Genomic DNA, 23,943 nt, shown 5'->3' with positions numbered 1-23,943 from the left:
TGATGTGGGGCTCGATCCCAGGATGTGGGGCTCGATCCCAGAACGCCGGGATCACGCCCTGAGCCGAAGGCAGACGCTTAACCGCTGTGCCACCCAGGCGCCCCGAGGCTGTTTTTTTTTATTATTATTAATTAAATATTAATGTGTCACCCATGAATATACCATCAAAGACTTCCTATGGTGTCCTAAAAATTCAACTATGAGCCAACATCAAAGGCACGGTGTTTGTATGTATTCGTAAACACTAACATATGCACGAACGGAACAGTCATTATACAGTTAAGTGCATTCTAAACTCATAACAGTCTTGAGGGCTGAGCAGTAAATTTAAATTTATTAGAACTATTTAATGTTCATTTTAACATTTAGAGGATTAAGAAAATACATATGTCACAGGGTCTTTAGCTCAGAAATCCTATAGCTGCCTGGGAGTTCAGGTGAACACGACATTCTGAAGACAAATGAAGAATATATGTATTCACAGAATAGAGCCTGGGACACCTCTTAATCCCCATTCCCCAGTCCTGCCAAGCCCCTTCAATTTAGAATTTCAGAATTGTGTTTTCTAGAGAAGGAGTTTTGCTAATAGGAACCATTCTTTGTTAATTCAGCCATTGTGCATTTCAGAATAAAATTCAAAGGAATCTGGGGCCTGTGGATTATTCAGATTTTTAAAAATCTGAGCTCCTGTTACGAATAGTAATCCTGAATGCAGAATTTGTATTTCTTAGTTAATAAAAAAAAGAAAATGCACCGTATTTGTTACTTCTGAGAGTGGAGAAACTTACTAGCTGAGCCCCACACCTGCTGTTTTCCTGAGTGTCCGCTGTGACTCCCTGTTCTCAGTGACCTGTGTATTGGGCAAAGAGGAAAATTAGACCTAATTTTCCAGTGGTGATCCACTCTAGAAAACCCTAGTTTGTTTCATGACTCCACTTCCGTCCCTGCCCCTCACCCAATTTAGCAAATTGTCTCATTAGAAAATGAATATGGTATGTAGAGCTGTCCCTGAAATTTGACCCGAGGAGAGCTGCCCTTGGTCAGTGGTGCTTTGGACAGGGCTCTGGTGACGCCAGACCTGTGGATTGACTCAGGAAGATTTCCCGGGGCACCCTCTGCAGTGGGCCTTTTTGGAGACGTGGTGACAAGCAGACTCAGCCAACTGAGAAGGAAAGGGGCTTAGGCTATGCTAGCTAGCTAGCTAGCTTTTTATTTTATTTTTATTTATTTATTATGTTATGTTAGTCACCATACAGTACATCATTAACTTTTAATGTAGTGTTCCATGATTCATCATTTGCGTATAACACCCAGTGCTCCGTGCAATACATGCCATCCTTAATACCCATCACCAGGCTAGCCCATCACCCCTCCCCTCTTAGTTTGTCTCTGATTGTATTTGCTCAGCTCCCAGGGAGAGGTTCAGTCTAAAAACTGTCTTCAGAGCCTCAAGCTCATTGTTTTCCTTGTTAAACGTCTCTATTAACCTGCCTGAAATGTCCGCAAGGGAGTAATGTGGAGGGAGAAAGCTGCAGCTGGCCGTAGGCATTCCTGTCTCAGCCCCTGTCCCGCCAGGGCAGGAGTGTTCCTAACACAGGCTCTAGGTCAGGTCAGGTATCCGGGAAAACCTAGATCTCTGAGACCTAGGTCTCTAAAGAAGAGACCTCCAGGTACGGGTCCTCTCACAGATCTCCTAATGGGATGGAACTCTTTTCATCCTTTAGCCCCTGTACCCCCAAACATCCCTTTACCCTGCTCTCCTAGCTTCTGACTGTTAAAATATGGTTAACTCAGGCCCATGTTTTGTTTTGTTTTTTTCTTTTTCTTCTGTTCTCACTGGCAAGTATCACTTTCTGTTCATTGAATTAAATATGAATAGATCACCCAGAATCCTAGCTAGTGTGTTGTAAAATTCAGACATCTGCCAGCTTGTAAGTGCAGAGCTGTGCCATGTGCGCGTGCCCTCGCACGTTTGCACGCCTGCACAGACCCACAAAGCAATCATTAGCACTTTTTCCAAACAGCAACTTGAAGCATATAAACTGTTCATTTTAATGAGATGCCTAAGTTAATAACCATTCTTCTTCAGCTGAATACTGTTTTATAATTAGACGCTGTTATATAATTAGAGCTGGACACCCACAGGGTGAAGCTAATTCTACTGGGCTGAATTTGACTTCACTGTGGCAGCGGGAAGCACTTTTTAGTCTGTTGACTCTTAGGAGTTCCAGGGAGTTAAAGCCTATCATTCCAGACCGAGGGATACAGACCAAGAGCAACTCCCGACCTCTATGACAACTTAGGGTTGAGTTCTTGTTTCCTGGTAATATAATTCTCTGCTAGCCAGTTGCCACATCATAAGAAAGTTCTGTTATATCCAAGGTCACCCCCTCACTGTTCTCTTGTCCCCAGTGACCCTGTGGTCCTCTCCCAGGGGAGTGACCTCTGCCCTATGGGGAGCTGGCTCACTCCAAGACCTCCCAAGAATAGATACTCAATGTTAAAGAATTTTAAATCCTTAGAAACAAAAGTAATCCTGAAGATTATTTAAATATGTTTTATACATGAAAAAAACTAAAGATGAAAGAATTGAATTAAGACCATATGGCTACTTTGAAAACATTGAGGCCATCATCATCACCCATTCATTCGTTCAGTCAAGTTCCCTGCGTCTGCGCATTCTTCCCATTGTGCTCTGCTCCCCTTATTTATGTCAGTTCTATTATCCAACACACTGGAGAAGAGAGTTTGCTGGTTTTGCCCTTTGAAGGTGAAAGATTTTTAGGAAAGAAGACCAGAGGTATTAGAGAAACAGTTTATGTGGATTTACATAAGGTCCTTAAAAACTTGGCCCTTGTAAGCAAAATGAAAACTTGTAGTTTAGGAGAGTTCAGACACAGTAGGCATCCATGTATCTATGCATACCTCATAGGTATTGATTTATGGATTCATTTCAGCTCTGAGATAGTTTAGCTCATCATTGAAGAAAATTATATTGGGTCTCCTGCGTGCGAGGCACGGTGCTTGTAGCTGGCTATATTATTTTTTTAAAAATGTAGGAAATAACCATAACATGATACAGTAAATAAGGTTCTAGAGATCAAGGTTGGGTGCCAGGGGAATACCAAGATGGTGTATTAACTTTTCCTCCGTGGAGAAATGGTCACAGTTGAACGAAGTCCTTAAGGATGTGTGGTTGGTGAGTTTGCCAGCCATGGAAGGGAGGCTGCTCCCAGCACGAAGACACCAATGCCCAGTGAAGACCTAGGCGGTGGGGGTGGGATGAGGCCAAGTGCCAGGTGGGGAGCAGTCATAAAGCGCCTCAGATGACACAACAAGGCATTTGGCCTTTGCCTTGTGGACGACAGGAAGTTTCTGAAGCATTCTAAAGCAAGGATGATTGATTCTGTGTTTTAGAAAGATTGCTCTAGAACAGTATGGATGGTTGATCCGAAGGACAGTTGATTCCAGTCAGAAGGCCACTGATGTGTTGGTTGCAGCTACCCAGGCATGAGATAATGAAGTCTGTGCTTCCGAGTTGGCCTTCCTCATTAACTTGGTCCTGTTCGGCATTTGATTAGATAATCTGGAAGATATCAATGATAGGCTGATCAGATTTCAGGAGAAGGGATTGTAAACAAGTTTGGCGATGATGAGGAAGAGGGTGAAAGGAGGGACGGAGCAGGAAGGAAGATAGAAGAGAGCACATGTACCCGCGCTAGGGTTGGGAACTAACAAGATGAAATTTAATAAAGTCCTCTACTTAGAGGGGGGATAATCAGTATACAAGTTCAGGAGTGGGGAAACCTGATTTAACAGCAGTTCGTGGGAAACAGACCTCGGAGTTTTAGTTGACAGCAAAATCTTTATGTGGCTGCCAAAATGGCTAGTCCAATCTCGGGGTACAGCACTGAGAGTGAACGGTCAATAGCACAAATAGTACTGGTCCACCCATGTTCTGCAGTGCTCAGATTACATCTGGGTGTCTCCTGATGGAGCTGTTGACAAATGAGAACATATCCCGAGAGTCTGCTTTCCCGTCTGCCCTGCTTTCTTGACCTTTCCCAGTTTTTATAAACTTCTCCCTGTCTTAAGAGAAACTAGAATTATTTTTTGGAGTCTCTTTCACATTCTCTGGTGCTTAGACTCTCAAACCAGTCTGTTCTTTCTGTTCTCACTATCACATGGTCATTTTCTCAGCACAGTTACAAGGCTGAAGTTTGGCTTGGCATAGGGAGCGCTAAGGTTACCAGCCTGGCTTCTCGTTGATGATGATTCTGCTTAAAGGGAAGAGGAGAAAGAGATCGTGAATTTGCAGGGTGTCTCACAAATGCAGCTTCCCCTGTACCTCATGTCTTGGGAGGAGGGACATTCAGAGGCCTTACTGCCTGCACACAAGGCTGACCTCCCCGGATGTAGCAGTTCCGGTCAGGATGGCCCGAACATGGCAACACGGATTTGGTATTATGCCAATCTGTAAGATTGGGAAGGACGATCTCAATGTTAGCATTACTTTCTTGAGGGCCTTCCATGAGGGGTACTTGGCCTCTCTTAGTCATTTTCGTGTTTCCTTCCCTGCTACTGCCACCATCTAGCACGTACCAAGTGGCTCAGTCATTCTTGAATGAATGTTCTGTTGTTTTCTGTATTTTCTCGGGAGTGTCAGCAAACTGTAATAGCGCTACTTGAAAGAGCCAATCTGCAAGCGGTGTATCAGCCCATAACTGTGAGGGTTGCGGCCAATGTAAATCATGGGGCCTTTCCTCACCGAGAACATGATGCTGTGAGCAGACCGTCAGCGGAACTCAACAGCAAGCCTGGTGACGTTGCTCATCTCCGCTCGGATGTAGGTCTTTGACCTAATCATGGGCCAGGGACACCAGTCAGCGGGACACAGTCTGAGCAGCACTGACGTATGACGAGGCTCTTTCCACTTCGTCTGAGGTTGGAGTTCTTGTGTGTGATCTTGCGCCAGTGGGCTCATAAATATTATTAAACTGTGAGTGGCATCATGATGGGGGGTGGGGGGAAGGCTACTTCCGGGGCCTTGTGAACCCAGTCTCCAGTCCTGCATGGCTGGTGGTAGGTTAGTCTCATGACTAAGGGAGCCAAGGCCCTGGGTCACTTTGCTCTAGCAGGGGTGTGGCTGGAATGGAAGCCGGAGATGTGCAAGTCCAAATCCAGCTGGGAACTAGAAGCCTGAGCCACTTTGGGAGGCCCCTATGGCACCTTCCTCAGACTCCAGTGCTTTCTAGATAGTTCTTTCTGTGTGCGCGTACCTTCTGTCTTTGTGCTTTCTCATCTGAGGCTGTAGCATTTAGGCTTTCAGTACTGAGATTAGTTCAGAGGGGACCTGGAAGAAATTGGTTATTCCACGTGTTTATCCTGCTTCTGCTCCAGGAAGACTCTCTATTTCTACCTTTTCATTGCTCAACAAGTCCTCACTATTTATGTCTTCCTTCCTTCCTTCCTTCCTTCCTTCCTTCCTTCCTTCCTTCCTTCCTTCCTTCCTTCCTTCCTTCCTCCGTCCTCCTTGCCTTCCCTTCCCTTCCCTTCCCTTCCCTTCCCTTCCCTTCCCTTCCCTTCCCTTCCCTTCCCTTCCCTTCCCTTCCCTTCCCTTCCCTCTCCTCCCTTCCTTCCTTCCTTCCTTCCTTCCTTCCTTCCTTCCTTCCTTCCTTCCTTCCTTCCTTATGGGGCAGGGCAGAGGGAGAAGGAGAGAGAATTTAAGCAGGCTCCACGCCCAGCATGTCAGCCTAACGTGGGGCTTGATCTCATGGCCCTGAGATCATGACCTGAGCTGAAATCAAAAGTCAGACACTTAACTGACTGAACCACCCAGGCTCCCCAAGAAATCCCCACTTGAAAATCCAACAGTGGTATATTTGTTAATTGACGTATAATTCACATCAAAATGCACATATTTTAAGGATGCAGGTTGGTGAGTTCTGGGAAACATGTAACCATTACTCCAGTTGAGATGGAGTTGCTTTGCCTCTGACCACCATTGACCGTTGACTCTCTCTGCAAGGACCTAATTTAGCTGCCACAGCCCGATGGTATCGTACACTCAACTTGTTATGTTGTACCAAGACAACCCTTCCCACTTGGTTCATTGTTTTTAACTTAGTTTTAATTATTAAAAATAGTTAAGCATAACATTAAGGCGTACTGCATTAAATAACAGCATCAATTTAATATGTAAAGGAAGACAATGAGCCTAAAGCATTACTTCCCACTATTCAGATGTGATCTCTTTTTTCCTTATTTATTTTTTTAAAGATTTTGTTTATTTATTTGACAGAGAGAGATAGCCAGCGAGAGAGGGAACACAAGCAGGGGGAGTGGGAGAGGAAGAAGCAGGCTCATAGCGGAGGAGCCTGACGTGGGGCTCGATCCCAGAATGCCAGGATCACGCCCTGAGCCGAAGGCAGATGCTTGACGACTGAGCCACCCAGGCGCCCCTCTTTTTTCCTTATTTTTAAAAACTCACGTGATACTATGCTACTTCTCCAAAACAATGGCCCCTCGGCCCTAGAAATAAATTTTGTACTCTTACGAAATGATAGACTTTTTAATTTGAGTTTGGACATCCCTTAGCCACCAGAGTCAGAGTGTATGGAAAACTCGTCCAAAAGGGTCCATTATATTCCGTAGTTTGGGAGTGCCTGTGAGTTAGCCAGATCAGTTTCAGACCTTGAGCCACCAGTTTGAGAGCCATGCATTTAATTCAAAAGGAAGAACTGGGCTTCTCCACCAATGTCAACACTTAGGAGTGACCACTCTGGGCTGTTTTCTGCTCTCTGCTCACGTTTCTCAGTCTCTTTGGTCTATGGGGAGAAAATTTGAAGGAAAGAAAGAAAAAGATCCAAAATAGATTTTGTGGAATTGACTGTGTTTGGCCCACATTTTCATTTGTTATTTATTTATACATGTTTTTGCTTTTAAGGAATGAAAAGAGATATTTGAATTTAAAAATTCCATTAACTGCACTAGACATCTCTGTCAAAGTAAATCCCTTCACTGTGACTGTTGTCTAAAATCAATTATGAAGGTACACTGAATTACAAGTTTTAGAAGTCTTAAGTTTTTAAGATATTTATATTGAAGTATAATTTATATACAGTGAAATTCTGTGAATTTTGACAAGCATGTAAAGTTGTGTGACTATCACTACCGTCAAGATACAGAACCATTGCCTCAGCCCAAAGATTCCTTTGTGTGCCTTTGTGGTCAGCCCTCGCCTCCACCACCACGTCCTTCCAACCAACAATCTGTCTTCTGTACTACAGTTTTAGATTTTTTGATATATAAAATCAAATTCCTTGAGTATTTTGTTCTTGTCAATTCCAAAGAAGCCAATAAGAATTTGGTGAAATTATTTTTTTTAAATCTTAGGAGAAATGTTTATAATATCGTCAGAAAAGAAATCCCTCTTAAGCGGTTGAGATTTAAACTTACAAGGTCGTTCACACAGAGCTGATTTTGAATTTCAGATTCCCTAGTGGATACTCAGCATGCAAGGAAGTCAGGTGGGCATGCTGAAATTTTTTTCCCTGATGCGGGCATTGCACCTGTGGCATAACGGACCCATGAATATTTATCAGTGAATGTTTAATTGATATTTAGCTATTGTGATGTTGATCCTGGAAAGTGCCCGTGTAAGTGGGAATTAGGTTTTGTGAATTAGGTGTCATGTCACATTATCATTTGCTATGTGTGCCAGAGGACGAGGAGGGGCAGCCAAGAGACCCAGTCAAGCTGCAATATTCCCTTGGGCCTCAGAGTATTTCTGATTCCTCCCACTTAACACCCAGTATCACCTGCTCCCAGTTTATCCCTCCCATGAATTTTCTCGTTTCCAGGTGGTTGGTTCTTACACTTGTCTTCCGCTATAGATTGCTTTGGTGGGGGAAGGAGACAAGGTCTCACGCACCTTGCCAAGTCTGGGCCCCTGCACCCCACCCCCACCCCTCCTCAGCGGTGCGTGTCCCCTGAGCCAAATTGCTCTTCGCTGCCAGCCTCCTTGGATTTCCTGTTGTGCATTTGGAGAAAAAAACAGGAAGAAGATAATTGGGTTTTGTAGGATTTACAGGTAATTTCCAGGCTCTCTGCTGAAGGTGAAACAGGCACAGCCGAGAGACCGCCACCCAGTCAGGGTTGTGGGTGTGGCCAGGACACCCCTGGTGCTTTCCTTGCTTAGCCCCAGAGCGTGTGAACACTGGTGCCCCAACTACATCATTTCTCACTCAAGCCAGAGAGGGTCGCTCATTCATTAGCCATTCATTTTCCAGAATTGGAAGCCGGTAGGTGAAGATGTAGGCTTGGGGGGGGGGGGGTGGTCTCACGACACTTGGGTTCAAGCCCCAGCCTTTCTTTACCAGCTTTTGATCTGGGCCAGTCAATATACTTTTTTGTACCCTCCTTTCTGTCTAAGATGAGTGAAAGCATACCTCCGAGGGTTGTTAGGGAGATGATCATTCAGCAGTTCACCCATCCCGCAGTATTTATCGAGACCTGCTCTCGCCCACACCCTGTTCTTGGTGCTGGTGATGCAACAGTCTTTTCTCAAGAAGCTCATCTCCCCTAGTGAATCTTTCTCCCCTGGGAGAGAGACAGCAAACAAAGAAACATGCAGCATGACAGATGCGGTAAGTGCTCTGAAGGAAGTTGGAGCAATGCAGGGAAGGGAGCGAGAGAAACGATTGGCAGTTGCTACTTTGACATAGAGTGGTCCGGAAGGGCTCTCTGATAGGATCGTAGCTGACCAGAGACCTACATAGAGGGAGGCAGCCGTGCAGCCGTTGGGGTGGAGGCCCAGGCAGATGTAGCCTCTGCAGAGGCCTGAGCGGACTCCGTGCATGGAGCGTTTGAGGACCCCCGTCACTGGTGAGGCAGGAGCATAGGGGGAGGGGAAGAAGGGGGGCGAGACTTGAGGAGGAGATCGATCGGGGAGGGGCTATCACCAGGGCTTTGGCTTTCACTCTAAATGACGTGTAGAGGCATAAAAGGGGTGCAAAAGAGAACCAGTCTGGCTGCTAAGCTGAAAATAGGGTGTCGGTGGGCAAGGATGAAAACAAGTAGAATAATTAGGGGGTCATCTTAGTAATCTGGGTGAGAGACGGTGGTGGCTCGAACTAGAATGACAGCAGCAGAGGGGAGGAAAGAGGGCAGGTTTGGAAGGTCCCCAGTGAAATTGCTGATAACTTAGATGCGGGGTGTAAAAGAAACAGGAATCAAAGGGGAGTCTCTTTTTTTTTTTTTTTCGGCTGGGGCAACTTGAAGTGGGAGTTGCCATTTGCTAAAATAGAGAAAGCTCCAGGGCAAGGTGACTTTGGAGGGAAATCAAGAGTTCAGTTTTTGGACATGTTATACTTAAGATGTCTACCGGATATGCAAATGGGAGCGTCACATGGCTAGTGGAGTCCAAGAGTCAGAGTTGAAGGGGAGGTCGATGTGGAAGTGAAAGCCAGACGGGAACATCAAGGCATTGAATGTCAGTGGAGGAGGAGAGGAGCCCGTCTTGGGCACCCCGAGCTCTAGAGGTGCAGATGGTGGGGGGAGGAAGAGACCAAGAAAGCAGCAGGCAGAAAGTGTCCAGTTTGGATTAGGTGTCTCCCCATCTTCTCTCCTTCTTTTCTGGTTCTGGTGGCGGAAGATATCACCCAAGTAAGTGCCTGAGCCAACGTCAAGGATCCTAGTACCTTACTTTGAGAAATACTGCTCGATATCACTCCTGCTGTAAACTTCCTTAAGACAAACTCATCGTCCTGGTTGAGGCTGGACCCACATTCCTTAAAATCGCATGACTTCTGAATTAAGACTCTGTTTGCCTCATCTCTTCACAATATAAAGGCAATAACTCAGAGACGCCCACTAGGGTGTTATCTATGAAGAAGGAAGGAGAGGAGGAGCATTTGAAAGGGCTCACCACATTCTTGGCATGATGCCTTCACTATTTTTGGTTCTTTTGCATTATATTCATATGTACTACCCATGAACTGTCAAAAATTCAGTATTTGGGGGTGCCTGGGGGCACAGCGGCTAAGCGTCTGCCTTCGGCTCAGGGCGTGATCCCGGCGTTATGGGATCGAGCCCCACATCAGGCTCCTCCGCTATGAGCCTGCTTCTTCCTCTCCCACTCCCCCTGCTTGTGTTCCCTCTCTCGCTGGCTGTCTCTATCTCTGTCAAATAAATAAATAAAATCTTTAAAGAAAAAAAATTCAGTATTTGCTACCATGAGCATGGTTCCTTGGTTTTTTGGCTAGTTCCATCCCTGTGGTGTAATGAATAAACGGAGCCCAGCAAGGCCCCCATGCCTGTGTATGATTTTCACTTTTCAGATGCTGACCCAACATGTTCTTAAACAAGCCACTGATGATTGATTGATGATTGATTTTTAACATGTGTTTAGTGATGCTGACCAAGTGCTAGTCTTATCAATGAAAGTCATATCCAGAAAGCTGTATGGCACTTCACAGTTTACAAAGTCTATTATACAAAATGCATTTGAGTCCTAAAATAATTCCGTGAGGTAGGCATTTTAGTTATATTAATTTGGTGGTTTTCAATAGCAAATATCTGCCGCTCCCTCTTCTCCCACTCTATCCTATGCTAGAGTAATCAACCCTTTCCTAGGTGCAAATGATAGGCTAACTATTCCTATGTTGAAATGAATGTTGAGAAGTTAGACCTTTTATGGTTGGAGATAAAACGGCTTTCCATACATCTGAATTTTTTGTTCACTACAGACTGAATTGCTGTAATGCTGGGGATAGGGAGGTGGGCTGACAGGTTCGGGTGTAGAAAGACAGGGGGATAGCCAAGCCTAGAACATGACAGATTTCAGTGGTCACAGCAAAAGGTACAGTAGTGGTTACAGATTGGTTCTTGCCTGTCAGCTTAAGCTAAAACTTGAACTAAAATGATTTTTAGAAAGTTAAGATTATTTTATTCTAATTATCATTCTATTTTTTGGAAACTGCTTTGAGCTAAAATGTGTGTCTAGCCTAGTATCGAAAAACTCTCACAGATAAGTTGGTATGGTTTTGAGCTGGTAAAGATTCTCTTTCTACATCATAAGATGCCACATCGGTAGTTTGTTTCTCCCGTGTCCTGCCATACGTGGTTACCACGGGGGTTTTCTGGCCTGTTCAACCTGGCATAATTCCTTCATCACGTTCAATTTTGCGTTATAGCCGATCATGTGTCAAGGAATGAATGTGTAAATCCTATGTTATCTTACCTGCCATAGTGTAAGTTTTTTAATGGCTGGGGTGATGCCTGAGTCGCCTGTGTTATTCCTCAGAGCCCAGTTCAGTGTTTCATACTTGGTAGGAACTCAGCATTTATCAAATTGACCTGAATTGGTATTGGTTAGTCATTGTTACATTGGTTGCATTGCTCAGTGACAAATGGAAAAGGAAAATGTATAAGAGCAATTAAAGGTATGATCTCATTGACTTTCTTTTTATTGATTTTCTTTATTTGATATGTGCTGTTTTGCGTGGACACTGTCTTTGTATTTGGCTACTTACCAATGTCCCGTGACAAAATTCATAGATGATGAGTTTACATTGAATCCAACTTCTTACAAGAAAATTGTCTGGTATTTGTGGGGAGAGTGTGACTATAACAGACTCCTAGTACTTTCGGATTATTTGGAAAACACCTTATGTGGTGGCTTCGGATAGCTCTATTTCTATCTCTTGAGTTTAGTAACGGGCCAGTGCCCTTGGGAGTTTCGTGAAGTGAATGTAAACCTCATGACAAAATGTGTTTATACGTTTTCAAAGCCAGGATTAGTCTTGACTTAACAAAAATCAGCCTTCAGGTTTTAAATTATAATTGTCTGTACCTGTGTTGACATTCGAATAGAAATTATCTGAAGTTTTGTCTTTTGTACACGATAGTACCGGGAAACCCAAACATGAGTGGTTTCTCCAGAAAGATTCCGAAGGGGACACACCTTCTCTTATCAACTGGCCTTCCAGGTATATCCCCAAGCTGAACCTCTCGGCTTCTGTGTAGTGAGTGCTTCTTCCCTGCTGACTTGGCCTTGCTGTTCCACACATCACCAGATGCTAACTCTCTTCTCGCCCTCTGTTAATGGCAGTGCATTTGAAAATGATGTGTTTACAGGGGGCTGCTGGAAGTTACTTTTTGAACGTTTGCTTTTCTCCTCTGATTGCCCTAATCCCTGCTAATAGTATTTCCCCCTCCTCGTTTTTCCTTTTTTTGAAAATCTTTTTGATGACACTTCTTGCTTCTCTCCTTCCTCACCAACCTGCACACCGTCGAGTGGGGGCAGTAGTGAAGAGCCCCTCGGTTGTTCTCTTCTTGAGTCACACTAACTAACCAGCTAGTACCCCATCTGGTCAACACCCCCTCCTCCCACCCAGTGCTTCCAGCCTCCTCCTTTTCACGTCTCCTCGTCTCTAAACCAATAGTTAATTTTCACCAGTTGCACTTAGGGCGTGTGGTTTTAAAGGCAGACAAAAAACCCCCTATCATTTCATTTTTAAGGTTGGGGGCAGGGAGAGATAGAAGGAGTAAGAATGAATGAATAAGTCTCTGGCAGGACAAAGCACCCATATACTGAGTTTCTAACAGTCACTTTGTTCTCAGCTGAGGACAACATTCAGATTGTCTCTGATTAGAAGGACACATTCCACGGGGGAACTTGAACCACATTTCAGTCTTCTTTTGATTAACAAAGCTTATAAATATGAAAACCTCCAACACTGGCTAGTCTCTGGGAAAAATAACAACACGGAAAGCTTTTTTTTTTTTCCCCTCCTGAATTGTTCATGGTGACTGCCTTTTATGTGTGTCTTTCATTTTTTGTTAACAAAATATACGTGGATATCCTGCATCCGATGTTGAAAAACACGGAGGCGTTTATATCAAATTTAGCAGGGTGCATTTGTAATTTATAGAAATATTCTCTTCTAAACCATCTGTCGTAAATAATTATTTTTGCTGACTAATCTTCCATAAATGAAGGTTTAGATCCCCCAAGAAATCACTTTTCCCACTCCAAAAATGTGTTTTACTTTTTAAGGATTATTGCCAAGTAGTAGTCCATTCTTAAACAAGTTCAGTGGTTTTTCCTTTCTCACTACGTGGCATTTCAGAAGGCAAAGATAAATCCTAGCTAACACTATTAAATGGTTACTCTTTGCGAAGTACTAAGCGATCCATGTTTGCCAACATCGCATTGCATTTTGTCGCTGTGATTTCCATTGAAAAAGCAAGGCAACTGAGCCAGGTAAGTGGCCTCCGACCACACAGCTAGAACTGGCTGAGGCAGTTTTGAACCCAGGTCTCCCAGGTGCCCCCAGCCAGAGCACTGGGCTCCTGGGCTTCTGCAGTGATAGAAAAAGGTTTGTAGCTTTAAACTGGATTTCAGTTTTGCTCTCAGACATTTAAATAGCTCTAGAAACGAGAGCAATCTCTTTTCACATGAGTTTTTATCTAAGGGCCTAATAGCAGTTCCGAAGGGGAGCAAACGTTCAGTCTGTTCTTTCAACAAATATCTTTCCTCTAACATTCTTGGGGCTACAATGGCTAGTAGTAATGATGTCCAAACCGGTCACATGTCTTAGGAATGAATGAATACAGTCTGCATTGCATGAAAAAGCTTGGGAATGTTTAGTCCAGTGCTTGAAAGGGGTGATTGTTTGCTGTATCTTGAGCTCAATTAAAAATTTTTTTTTAAAAGTCACCAATGTTCTTACATTTCCAGGAGACAGTGAAATTACGTTTGGTCAGTGGGTGTGTGTATACCTGGAACCCCCCCCCCCCCCAGAGTCCACACACGGGGCCCATACGTGCAGAGGCTTTACGGATTCCCACGGCAGCCTCGGTTGCCCTCATGCATACTGGTGGCGGATAGTAACGGATTTTTCTGTGGCTTCTGGTCATTCATTGAGTCGGAAGGCATCCCTTCTCCCCCAGGATGGCATCTGAGCCGTCTCAGCTTTAAGCCTGGCGCCACACCAGCACAGTTGGAAACTCGAAATCGTTCACGCGGCAGGCCGTGGGTTTCTGACAGTGGCCACCAGAAATGCATTGTCCCCAGTGGTTCTGCCTTTGGGTGGATCTCCAGTCACAGGCGATGTAAGGTCCACGCATGCTTTCTCCCCGTGAGGCACTCGCTGCACTTTGCAACTTAAATCCTTTTTCTTTCTTAAAGAGTTAAGGTTAGAGAAAAAATGGTGAAAGAGGAGAGTGCTCGCAGCAGCCCCGAGGTGGCCTCCGAGCCCTTCACTCAGAGGAGACATCAGCCAGTGCCCGTCCATTGCTCGTCCTTTCAGTCAGAAAATTCGGCCTTTGATAGGGTCTCGAGCAAGGCAGCCAGCTCCGCGCGACAGCCCATCCGAGGCTATGTCCAGCCGGCAGACCCCGTTCACACGGCCACGCTGGTGACCTCAGAGATCCCAGAAAATGTATCTGAATGCAGCTGGGGGGGGTCCGCCACCCAGAATGTCAGAAAGCCTGGCACCTTGAAGGTTCTAGAAAGTGAGAGAAGGGATACCCCAGTTCTCCATATTTGTGAATCGCAAGCAGAGGAAGGTTCGCTCTTCACCGAAGCTCTCGAGAAAAGCAGGAAATCACTTTTGGCTTTGGAGGATCACGGGCGTACGAGAAGCCACGGAGACCCCTCTGGAAACGAAGAGTTCGCCGAGCCTGCCGTCAGCACGGCCACCTCAGAACATCAGGAGGAACCAGAGAGCCTGGCACACCCGCCTCCAGCTCAGCAACAACCCCCTGAGAGAATAAGCAGACAAGAAGTGGTCTTGTATGTTCAGAGCCAGCCCGTGTCCCAAGAGGCCAGGGCGACGGGCCACAGAAAGGAAGTCGTGACGAAGAAACGCAAGGTCCTCACCCGCTCGCTGTCTGACTACACGGGCCCCCCTCAGCTGCAGGCCCTGAAGTGCCAGGACCCCGCGTCCAAGCAAGAACCAGAGCCGCGGAGTTGCAAAGCTGAAGGGCCACCGCCGGAACTCGGCATGCTGGACACCAAGGTCTCTGTCGCCCAGCTCCGAAATGCATTTCTGGAGTCTGTCAATGCCAGCAAGAAACCCGAACTGTAGGTGATGTTTCAAACGTCCTCCTGATGGGTCACTTGCACGTCCTTGGCAGAATTATTCACTTCTCAACTTGTGTTGTGTCCTGCATTGAGTCCTCCTATTAGCTTAGCTCACCAGTGTGCAGGGCAGGCCGTACGGGACATGGCTCAGAAACTACCATTCTGCTTCTGCCTACTAATGGGGAGCTACCGGACGGGGTCGCTGGAATGCGCCGCCGCCTTGAAGTGCATGCTCGGGGCATGCAGCGGGATTTGGCGGTGTCTGGGCCTTGCCTCACTGAGATGCATAAACCTTTGCTCTATTCTCTCTCTCTGTCTCTCGTTTCCCTTCCGTACACTCCCTCCCAATGATGCTAAAAGCCAACCCCGGGTGGAGAGGTCAACCGAAGGCGTTGGCTTGCCTACCGGTGTGGAACGGGAAAGAGGGTCCCGGAAACCAAGACGCTATTTTTCTCCTGGTGAAAGTAGGAAAACTTCCGAGAGATTTAGAACTCAACCTATAACCTCAGCAGAACGAAAGGAATCGGATAGGTAGGCATGCGTGCTGTGAAGTTCTGTAGTCTAGGAACGTAAAAGCAATCGTACAGGATTTTCCCACGGTGATGGTCCTGGCGCTGTTTACATGGGATGTGGCGATTCCATCTTTTCTCCATCGTTTCTATAAGAGATATTTGTGTGGCTTGTATACACGTGTTTTTAAAAAATGCTGCCCGTGACATCGGTACTGCAACGCAGTTTCACATTGCATTCAGATGGTGGGAAGTGAGACGCATGATTTCTCTTCATTTACTGTTTTTCATTTCTTAATGCCCTCGTTAAATTAGAATCCACAGTGAGTATTCACCAGATTTTCCAGTGCAAAGGAGTAGGGATTTTATATTCATCTTATAAATGTCTGTCTCCGTGTCATATCTGAATTTTACACGATCATATGCTTATGCAGAGAGATGATGAGGTTTGTCTGCAAAGTGACCGGTCGTGTTTGATAAGTCCCACTCGGTTCTGGTTTGTCTCCACGAGGTGTGCCCCTGGCTGGGTTCTGTGCACACGCACTCTGCCATGTCCATTAACACCTGTACCTGTGTATTCACAATGGGAATTGCTAGCAGGATGCTAGTCTTTAAAAGAGGGCAATTGAAATTTTACTTTTGTTTTTACTTTTACTTTTAATCTGATGATTTATTTGGATCTTCTATTCCCACCGGCTAATTTTTTGTTATTATTATTTGCCTAATGTCTTTCCTAGGTCTGCTTCGCATTCAGAAATGCCAGCTGCTGAGGGCAAGTATCTGTTTTCTTTTTACCACTTTTCTATCATCTCACCCAGATTAGGTTTCTGTAAGATTTTGGTTTTTTAGAGGATGAGATCATGGAGCATACCGATTTCTTTTCTGCGGGTTTCCTTTCTGTGAATCTAATAAAACCTACTTGAGATTCTCGGGTGAGCTTTTCCTTCTTTTTGAGAGAGTTAGAACTGTGGAAAGAATAATAGTAAAACAACTGATTTGCTAAAACAACAGCTTTTTGTTGTTAATTTCTCGTTATTACGTTGTAACCATAAGAAGAGAAATTCCTTTCATAAAATCTGCTCTTAAACCTCAATTGTTCAAGCATTGTCACAGAAAATTCCTGTCCAGAGTTTTGTCTGCTTAATTGCAATGGAAATTAGCACCTCTCACTGAGCAGAAGAATGGGATCCCTCCAGGGGGAATATATTGCCAATTGTAATTTTTGGTACATCCGTTCTTAGATTCAAAGGATTTCCAGGTCAGCCTTGGGAAACTTTTCGGAGACTCCACCTGTATTTTTCTGATGATGTTCAGTTTTTATTTTGTGGCCTTTTACAGATGAAGAAAACGTAGACGAACGAGCCAAGCTGAGTGTCGCTGCCAAGAGGCTGCTTTTCAGGGTAAGGCGTGGCGAAGGGCTTGAGGCAAAACCGTCCCCCTGCTCCCTGCACGGGGCCCCTGCGGGCCGCCTCGCCCTGGCCCCTGTGCGTCTGTCTGAGCCCCTGGCTGGCGTGACCACCCGCCGACCCCGCGCAGGTGCACTCTTCTGAGAAGGATGCGTGCCTCGCAGGGGGTCCCTCCAGGGGGCCCTGTGGGGGGACAAAGCAGAGACACTGTGTCCCCAGTGCCCTTTCCTCAAACGTATAAGGATTCCGCATTGTTTCTGATCTTAGGAAATGGAAAAATCATTTGATGAGAAAAACGTTCCAAAGCGACGCTCCAGAAATGCGGCCGTGGAGCAAAGGCTGCGGCGGCTCCAGGACAGATCCCACACCCAGCCCGTTACCACCGAGGAAGTGGCCATTGCAGCCACGTAAGTCCCCCCTGGTGACCTCTTGGCCTTGGCTGAAATGTCTTCTTGAAAGAAAAAAAAAAGAAAGAAAAAGATTTGAAGACTTTTTGAGTAAAAATGAAGCGATCGGGAGAGGGTTTGGTTAGATGCCACAGAGACGTTGGTACTTTGGGATTTTCCTTACTCTGGTCTCTCTGAACTTTGTGACGGGGTGAGTTGCCTGTTGTATCTCCTAGAAAAACCTCAAGAGGAATTTTAATTTTTTTGCTCTGTGCCTTTCTGAATTTTTTTTTACAATGGAAAATTTAAACCATGAGCGTACTATTATAATGAGCCCCCATGTACTGACCACCCGGTTTCAACGGCCGGCAGCCCTGCTGGTCTTGCTCTTGCAACAGTCCGTCCACTTCCCCTGTCCTCCTGCAACATTTTCGGGCAAAGCCCAGATATCATTTCATCCATAAATATTTCAGCAGATATCTCAAAAAGATAAAGGGCTTGAGGGTTTTCTCTAAATTTGTTTTTATTTTTCTTTTTAAGATTTTATTTATTTATTCGACAGAGATAGAGACAGCCAGCGAGAGAGGGAACACAAGCAGGGGGAGTGGGAGAGGAAGAAGCAGGCTCACAGCGGAGGAGCCTGATGTGGGGCTCGATCCCGTAACACCGGGATCACGCCCTGAGCCGAAGGCAGACGCTTAACCACTGTGCCACCCAGGCGCCCCTAAATTTGTTTTTAAATAATCACCAAAAAACTTAAACAATTCTTTGGAAGTTTGATGACTTTCCAATACTTGAGTGGTCCGTTCCAATAGGTTCAGAATGAATTTTCCAACGTGATTCATTCAGAGATAATTGCTTCAATCAAGTGAAAACTTTTATTGGGTTCTTAAAAATGGTTTTCGGGCTTCCCCTGGACGCACACGCAGTCTTCCTGAAGAGGGCACGCGCGTCTCATTCAGGGCGCGGCTGTCCCCAGAGAAGTGTGGTCACAGCCCGCACCTGTGGCCCGCCGTTAGAGTAGCCGCTTCCCTCCCTTACCCAGCTGTTCCTCAGCTCCGCGGTGTATTTGTGCAGGAACGCTTCTCCTGTTCCTTAGGAACTCTTAGCAAATCAGCTCTTCTGGTTTCGTAATGTTTGAGGGGCTGTTTTCTACCAAGAAGCAACTACTCACGCGAGCAGACAGCAAACATAAACGCAAATGATCGCCTTGTGAGGCTCCCTGAAGCTACTTTGATGTGCGTGTAGGTTATAGGAGGATACTGATTTCTCGCAAAATCGATTGAGAACAACATTCTGAAACACGAACCTAATCTACTGATTCGGTGGTAGTTGATATTAGCGTTTTCTGAAGTTATCATTAAAAACCAGGACGTTTATTCTGAAGTGAGGGTAAATCCTTTCCAAGCTTTAAAAACCTAGTCCTAGTCCGTGTATCCTTTGCGTCGCCTCTGTCTCTTATTTCCTAAGTTTGTAATTGCTTTTCGAGTTCTTTTGTAATCTCCCCCAGAATACTTGGTAAATAATTTTGTTAAAATATTTATTTACTGTTTCTGAATTAAAAACTACGTTTTCCTTTAATGCTTCTTTTCTTCTCTCTCCTCATGAATGTTCCTTCTTTGGCAATTGCCTTTAAAGTGAACCTATCCCTGCTTCGTGCCCTGTGGCCTCCCAGCCTGTAATGGCAGGACTTCCTAGTCCCAGTGTAGCTAAGAGCACTGTGCAGCCGGCCAGGTACTGGACAGAAGTAGCTGCATGCGGCCCTCAGGGCAAAGGTCCTAGACAGCAGATGCATCTCATAGTCCTGAATGCCTTTCATGTGTTTGAGAAATGAGTCAGTGCAACGAGTTGCCGTGGGGATGGGTGCCATTTTGTTTCGTCGTAGCGCGAGACGCTGCTACCTTCGCGCAGGCCCTGCATGACGGAACCTTTCATCTCCCTGCTTACATCATGTATTGGAACTAGGATCACACTAACTCACTCATCCATTTGTTTTGTCTCTGTTTTTCGTAATCATGGTCATCCCTAAGAAATGTCATCCTCCATCTAAATTACTAGCACTTAATAAAGATTAATAGGAAACTGAGGAATCGACATGATTGTTGAAATTCCAGTAATACCCTGGTTTTTGTAAGCACTTGGAGTCATTAATACACACTAGAAACAACCCTGTCTGTTTCTAACATAGAGACAAAGCCATGACTTTTTGGGATTGAGACAATAATCGTTTATGGTGTCTGAACTTAGATGTTTTACTACTAAGCTTTGAATTGTGTTGTTTTGAAAGTATGTCCTTAGGGCATGTAGGTATCCCCTGTTTTCCTGTGAGGGGCCAAAACACATGGGCCAAAAATAAGGTTAAAAGAAAGCAAAGGGCAGTGCAGAAATAGATCTGGCCCCACCCAGAAGCAGGGGTCTGTCCGGGGAAGTAGGTGGGCATTGCTTTCCTTGCTCTGAGCTACGCCTCGGAAACACGTAAGACTTGGGTTGCCTTTGTGGCCATCCTCGCGATGCCCTGGAACGCCAACACTGCTCCTTACTCTGGGGAAACTTGTGAACTGGTGATTGATTAGAGTGCAGACAGAATATACTATCCGCTGGGCTTGAGAACTGGATTTGCCAGTGGCCTCAACCTACGTTGTCATAAACCTTCCAAGATCCACTGTGACCTGGTAACCGGGGACCTTCTCCTCCACCCGGAAGTTGGAGGGATTTAGCAGCCCCTGAAGTGTCCTTCACTTTTCAAGTTCCTGGGAGGTACAGATCCAAGGGCCTTCTAGAAAACTGGTAGAAAGCTATGAGGGAATGCTGCTCTGAAGGAGGGAAGGAATCTTTAAAATCGATCCATTTGTGTTTAGCAACTGCAAATTGAAACTCCTTGTTACAGATATGTTGTTGACAGAAGGACTATGTTATTTCCTAGTTCTATAAAATGAAAAGAATACCTCTGAACTGCATGTTTATTTTTTTAAAAGATTTATTTATTTATTTGAGAAGGAGAGACAGAGAGTGAGGGGGGTGGATGATGGAGGCAGAGGAAGACGGAGAAAAAGAATCTCGAGCAGACTCTGTCTTGAGGGCAGATCCTGACGCGGGGCTCGATCTCACGTCCCTGAGATCATGACCTGAGCCGAAACCAAGAGTCAGACGCTCAACCGCCTGAGCCACCCAGATGCCCCTAAACCACGTATTTAGATACTGTCTAGACATGCCATAGGTAATGCCTTGGGATTCCCTTTTAGCCTTGTTTGTTGTTGATACCACGATACACTGTCTCTGTAAGATAAGGCATTTCCAAGCTGACTTCAGTTCCTTAAAGAGGAAATTCACTTTTTAGAAATAATTCAGAGAGAAAGTTCTGCTCTCGCTGAAATTGGTAATGCCAGTGTCCCCAGCCTCCTCTGCCAGTCACAGGCTTGTTAATAGCTGAACGGTGCCTACACCTGTCGTAACGTTCCTGTAGGGAGAAATCAGTCCTTTTCAAAATTAAGTGACGCGTAGAAGAGAGCTAATACTCCCTATGCAGCAGTGGGCTTTTGTTTGTGTTTCTCTGTGTCACTGATTTTGTATCCCTTTCAGATTACAGGCATCTGCTCACCACAAAGCTTTAGCCAGAGACCAGGCAAACGAGGGCAAAGATTCTGCTGAACAAGGTGAACCTGACTCCTCCACTCTAAGCTTAGCGGAGAAGTTGGCCTTGTTTAACAAATTGTCCCAGCCGGTCTCAAAAGCTATTTCTACCCGAAACAGAATAGACATGAGACAGAGGAGAATGAATGCTCGCTATCAAACTCAGCCGGTCACGCTTGGAGAAGTGGAACAGGTGGGTAGCTGTGATCGAATCCCGGTCTGTGGGTGGGTATGTTCTTAAAATATAGGACCACTGTGTGGGCTTCTAGATAGAATGAAGGTGCTAAACTGTGTTACCTGTCGGGAATTTGGTAATAACTTCTTTCCTAAGAAAGATAGTCATGCCAAGTACCTTTTTCTTTTCTCGTTTTCGTAATTTGCTTGCTGAGATCATCTGGAATGAGTCCTTTATGGAGAGTAATATGGGATGCACAATCTGCTTTTCACCCAGATGATTTTGATTGATGAGATGCATGATATAAAATACGTCTTCCTGCGACGTGCAGTGAAACTGCACCGAACGTACTAGTTCATTCTATGTCAATCCGTAAACCGGGATTCATGTAGATAGTATTTTTGAATCAGCTTTTTGCACTTCAACTGTGTCCTCCCAGGTGCAAAGTGGAAAGCTCATTCCTTTCTCACCTACTGTTAACACATCTGTGTCCACCATGGCATCTACGGTCACCCCGATGTACGCAGGGGATCTTCGGACAAAGCCATCTGTGGACGACATGAGTGCCACCGACTATAAGTTTCCTTCTTCCATAGAAAATTCAGATTCTCCGATTAGAAGCATTCTGAAGTCCCAAGCCTGGCAGCCTTCAGCAGAGAGTAGTGCGAGCAGAGGAATGTTGAGAGAGTTTGGAGAGACAGGAAGCAAGAGAGTCTTGGCAGGTGGCAATGGTAGTAACAAGTATGGGTCCTTTGAGGAAGCAGAGCCATCCTGCCCCACCTTTAACAGAGTCCGGGAAGGAGACAGCCGTAAGGGACCCAAATACGCGGTTCCGAGAAAGGGCAGCCTGGAAATAGCTCCTCCTCCCATCGCCCACTTTGGGGATGAACTGAAGGAATTCTCCATGGGAAAAAGCATCACACAGGGGAGCCCGGACTTGAAGGACAGGCAGCCCTTTGAAGAGAAGGTTGACGTAGAGAATGTCCCAAGGAGGAAGTTTTCGCTAAGAGGTAGGTTACTGCTTCGAAAGTTTTAGAAACCACCTGGATTTCTGGTGTCTGCGTGATTGCTTGTGTGTGTCTGTGATTATTTTTGATTAAAGTAGGAGGACAGTTTACAACTCGTATCGGTTACAAATCACGAGTGAATCCTACTTTTCCCCTTGAATCTGATCTGTTCAGAGGGTTAATCAATTTTTCAACAGTAGAAATACTTGGAGCTCTCTCATACATCCTGACGAGGATTCTTGATGACTTTGGGCACATTAATTCACATAAGAGTCTCGTGACCTGCTAGCCCTGTTGGCCCCTCTTATGAGCTGGTGACCCCACAGGGCTGGGTAAGCACAGGGCATGAGGACGTGAACCCAGGACTGTGGAGTTCCAGACTCCTTCCACGGTCCTGGTATGCAGACGAGTAAGCTGTACTGCTTGGGGCTTTCGTTGTCTTTCTGCATTGACAGAAAACGATAGTGTGTAAGTGACCGTGGTGGTTTCAGCATGTGATTATGGCCATTTGAAATGTGAAAAGGATGGTTTGGGAGGAGGAGAAATGCTCTGTAGTGTGTAGTTAAAGCTGTGTCTTGCACATAGGAAAAGACGAGTTGTCACAAAACTCTCTGCTGTGCAGTAAGCTCCCGGGCAGATTGCTTTCCTCCCAGAGGATAGCGTGCTACAGATTTGCATGAATCCGTGTGGATTGGGTAACCCCCCTGCGCCCCCGGATTGCACTCCGCGTGCACGGCCGCTGGGGGTGAATAGCTGGAGGAATGTCTGCCTGGAGGAGGGAGTGCTGACGTGGCTCCTCTCCTTCCCAGCGGCAGAGTTCGGGGAGCCCACTTCTGAGCAGACGGGCACCGCTACCGGGAAGACTGTGGCCCAGACCGCAGCCCCCGTGTCCTGGAGGCAGCAAGAGCCTGCAGAACCCGGGCAGGAGAAGTACTCCAGGAATCCGTGTGCCATGTTCGCTGCCGGAGAGATCAAAGTGCCCGCGGTGGAGGGCATCCTCGATTCAGCCGGCAAAACCATGTCCATTAAAGAAAGGTAACACGATTGAGTGACTGCGAAGGAGTTCTGTTGGGGATGGAGCTTACAGGCTGCTCGTAGCAAAAGCCCCAAGTCATGGGCAGAGATGACATCGTGAGCCCGGACACATAGGGGGTGGTGACGCTGGAGGAGTGCCAGTTTCCGACTCAGATGCAGACTAGTGCTTGCTTCAGTTGTTTGGGGTTCCGTTTTCTTTTTTTTCCAATGAAATTCTTTGACTGTCTCGTGATGGGAGCAGAGATCTTGGCTCTTTCCCCGTCAGACACATGGCTTCAAGTTGAATGCACGCACGGCTTTGTGACTGTTTGTAAAGTATATGTAAACGGAAGGAAGATAAACCCATATTTGGGGCAGACATCTTTGGGATTAGAATCTAAGTGTTGTTTATCCTACAGAAAGGGAAACGGAGGATTCTTCTGAACTGGGCTTAGACATTTTATATCCGATAATAGCTCTGAAAGATGACATTGGAGTATCAAGTAACACTGTAACCTCATTTCATTCAAAAAACTAATGGAGGATTGAAAGGGTATGTTTAAGTGGGACAGATACAAGGAAACGGAGCTAAATATTTCAGGTTGTATTTTCCTTGTTAACCTCTAGCCCCTGTGGAATTAAGCAGCGAAAGATGTCATAGCGATAAAAAGACTGGCTGCAGAAAGATCTCGTACTTTTCCAGGGTAACCAGCACAACCGTGTCC

At 45.7% G+C, this 23,943-nt stretch overlaps 1 protein-coding gene across 15 annotated transcripts in view; it reads left to right on the top strand.

The window, feature by feature from the left end:
• Positions 1-23,943, top strand: part of SVIL (supervillin) — a 233,436-nt gene that overhangs the window by 154,317 nt on the left and 55,176 nt on the right. For 7 of the 15 annotated variants that reach the window (XM_045812830.2, XM_045812832.2, XM_045812834.2 and 4 more), the window contains 10 exons: positions 11,910-11,990; positions 14,195-15,091; positions 15,452-15,622; positions 16,338-16,372; positions 16,939-17,000; positions 17,274-17,413; positions 19,031-19,126; positions 20,972-21,215; positions 21,637-22,207; positions 23,014-23,239. In XM_045812830.2, the coding sequence (XP_045668786.2) occupies positions 11,910-11,990; positions 14,195-15,091; positions 15,452-15,622; positions 16,338-16,372; positions 16,939-17,000; positions 17,274-17,413; positions 19,031-19,126; positions 20,972-21,215; positions 21,637-22,207; positions 23,014-23,239 (2,523 nt within the window). The remainder of the gene's footprint in view (positions 1-11,909; positions 11,991-14,194; positions 15,092-15,451; positions 15,623-16,337; positions 16,373-16,938; positions 17,001-17,273; positions 17,414-19,030; positions 19,127-20,971; positions 21,216-21,636; positions 22,208-23,013; positions 23,240-23,943) is intronic. The other 8 variants (XM_045812837.2, XM_045812836.2, XM_045812841.2 and 5 more) reach the window with 6 other exon arrangements.

This window comes from Ursus americanus, chromosome 31 (assembly GCF_024610735.1).
Source record: "Ursus americanus isolate L20-20 chromosome 31, mUrsAme1.1.p, whole genome shotgun sequence".
Taxonomy (NCBI): domain Eukaryota; kingdom Metazoa; phylum Chordata; class Mammalia; order Carnivora; family Ursidae; genus Ursus; species Ursus americanus.
Note: the sequence above shows the minus strand (reverse complement) of the source record. Positions and strands in the feature narration are given on the sequence as shown.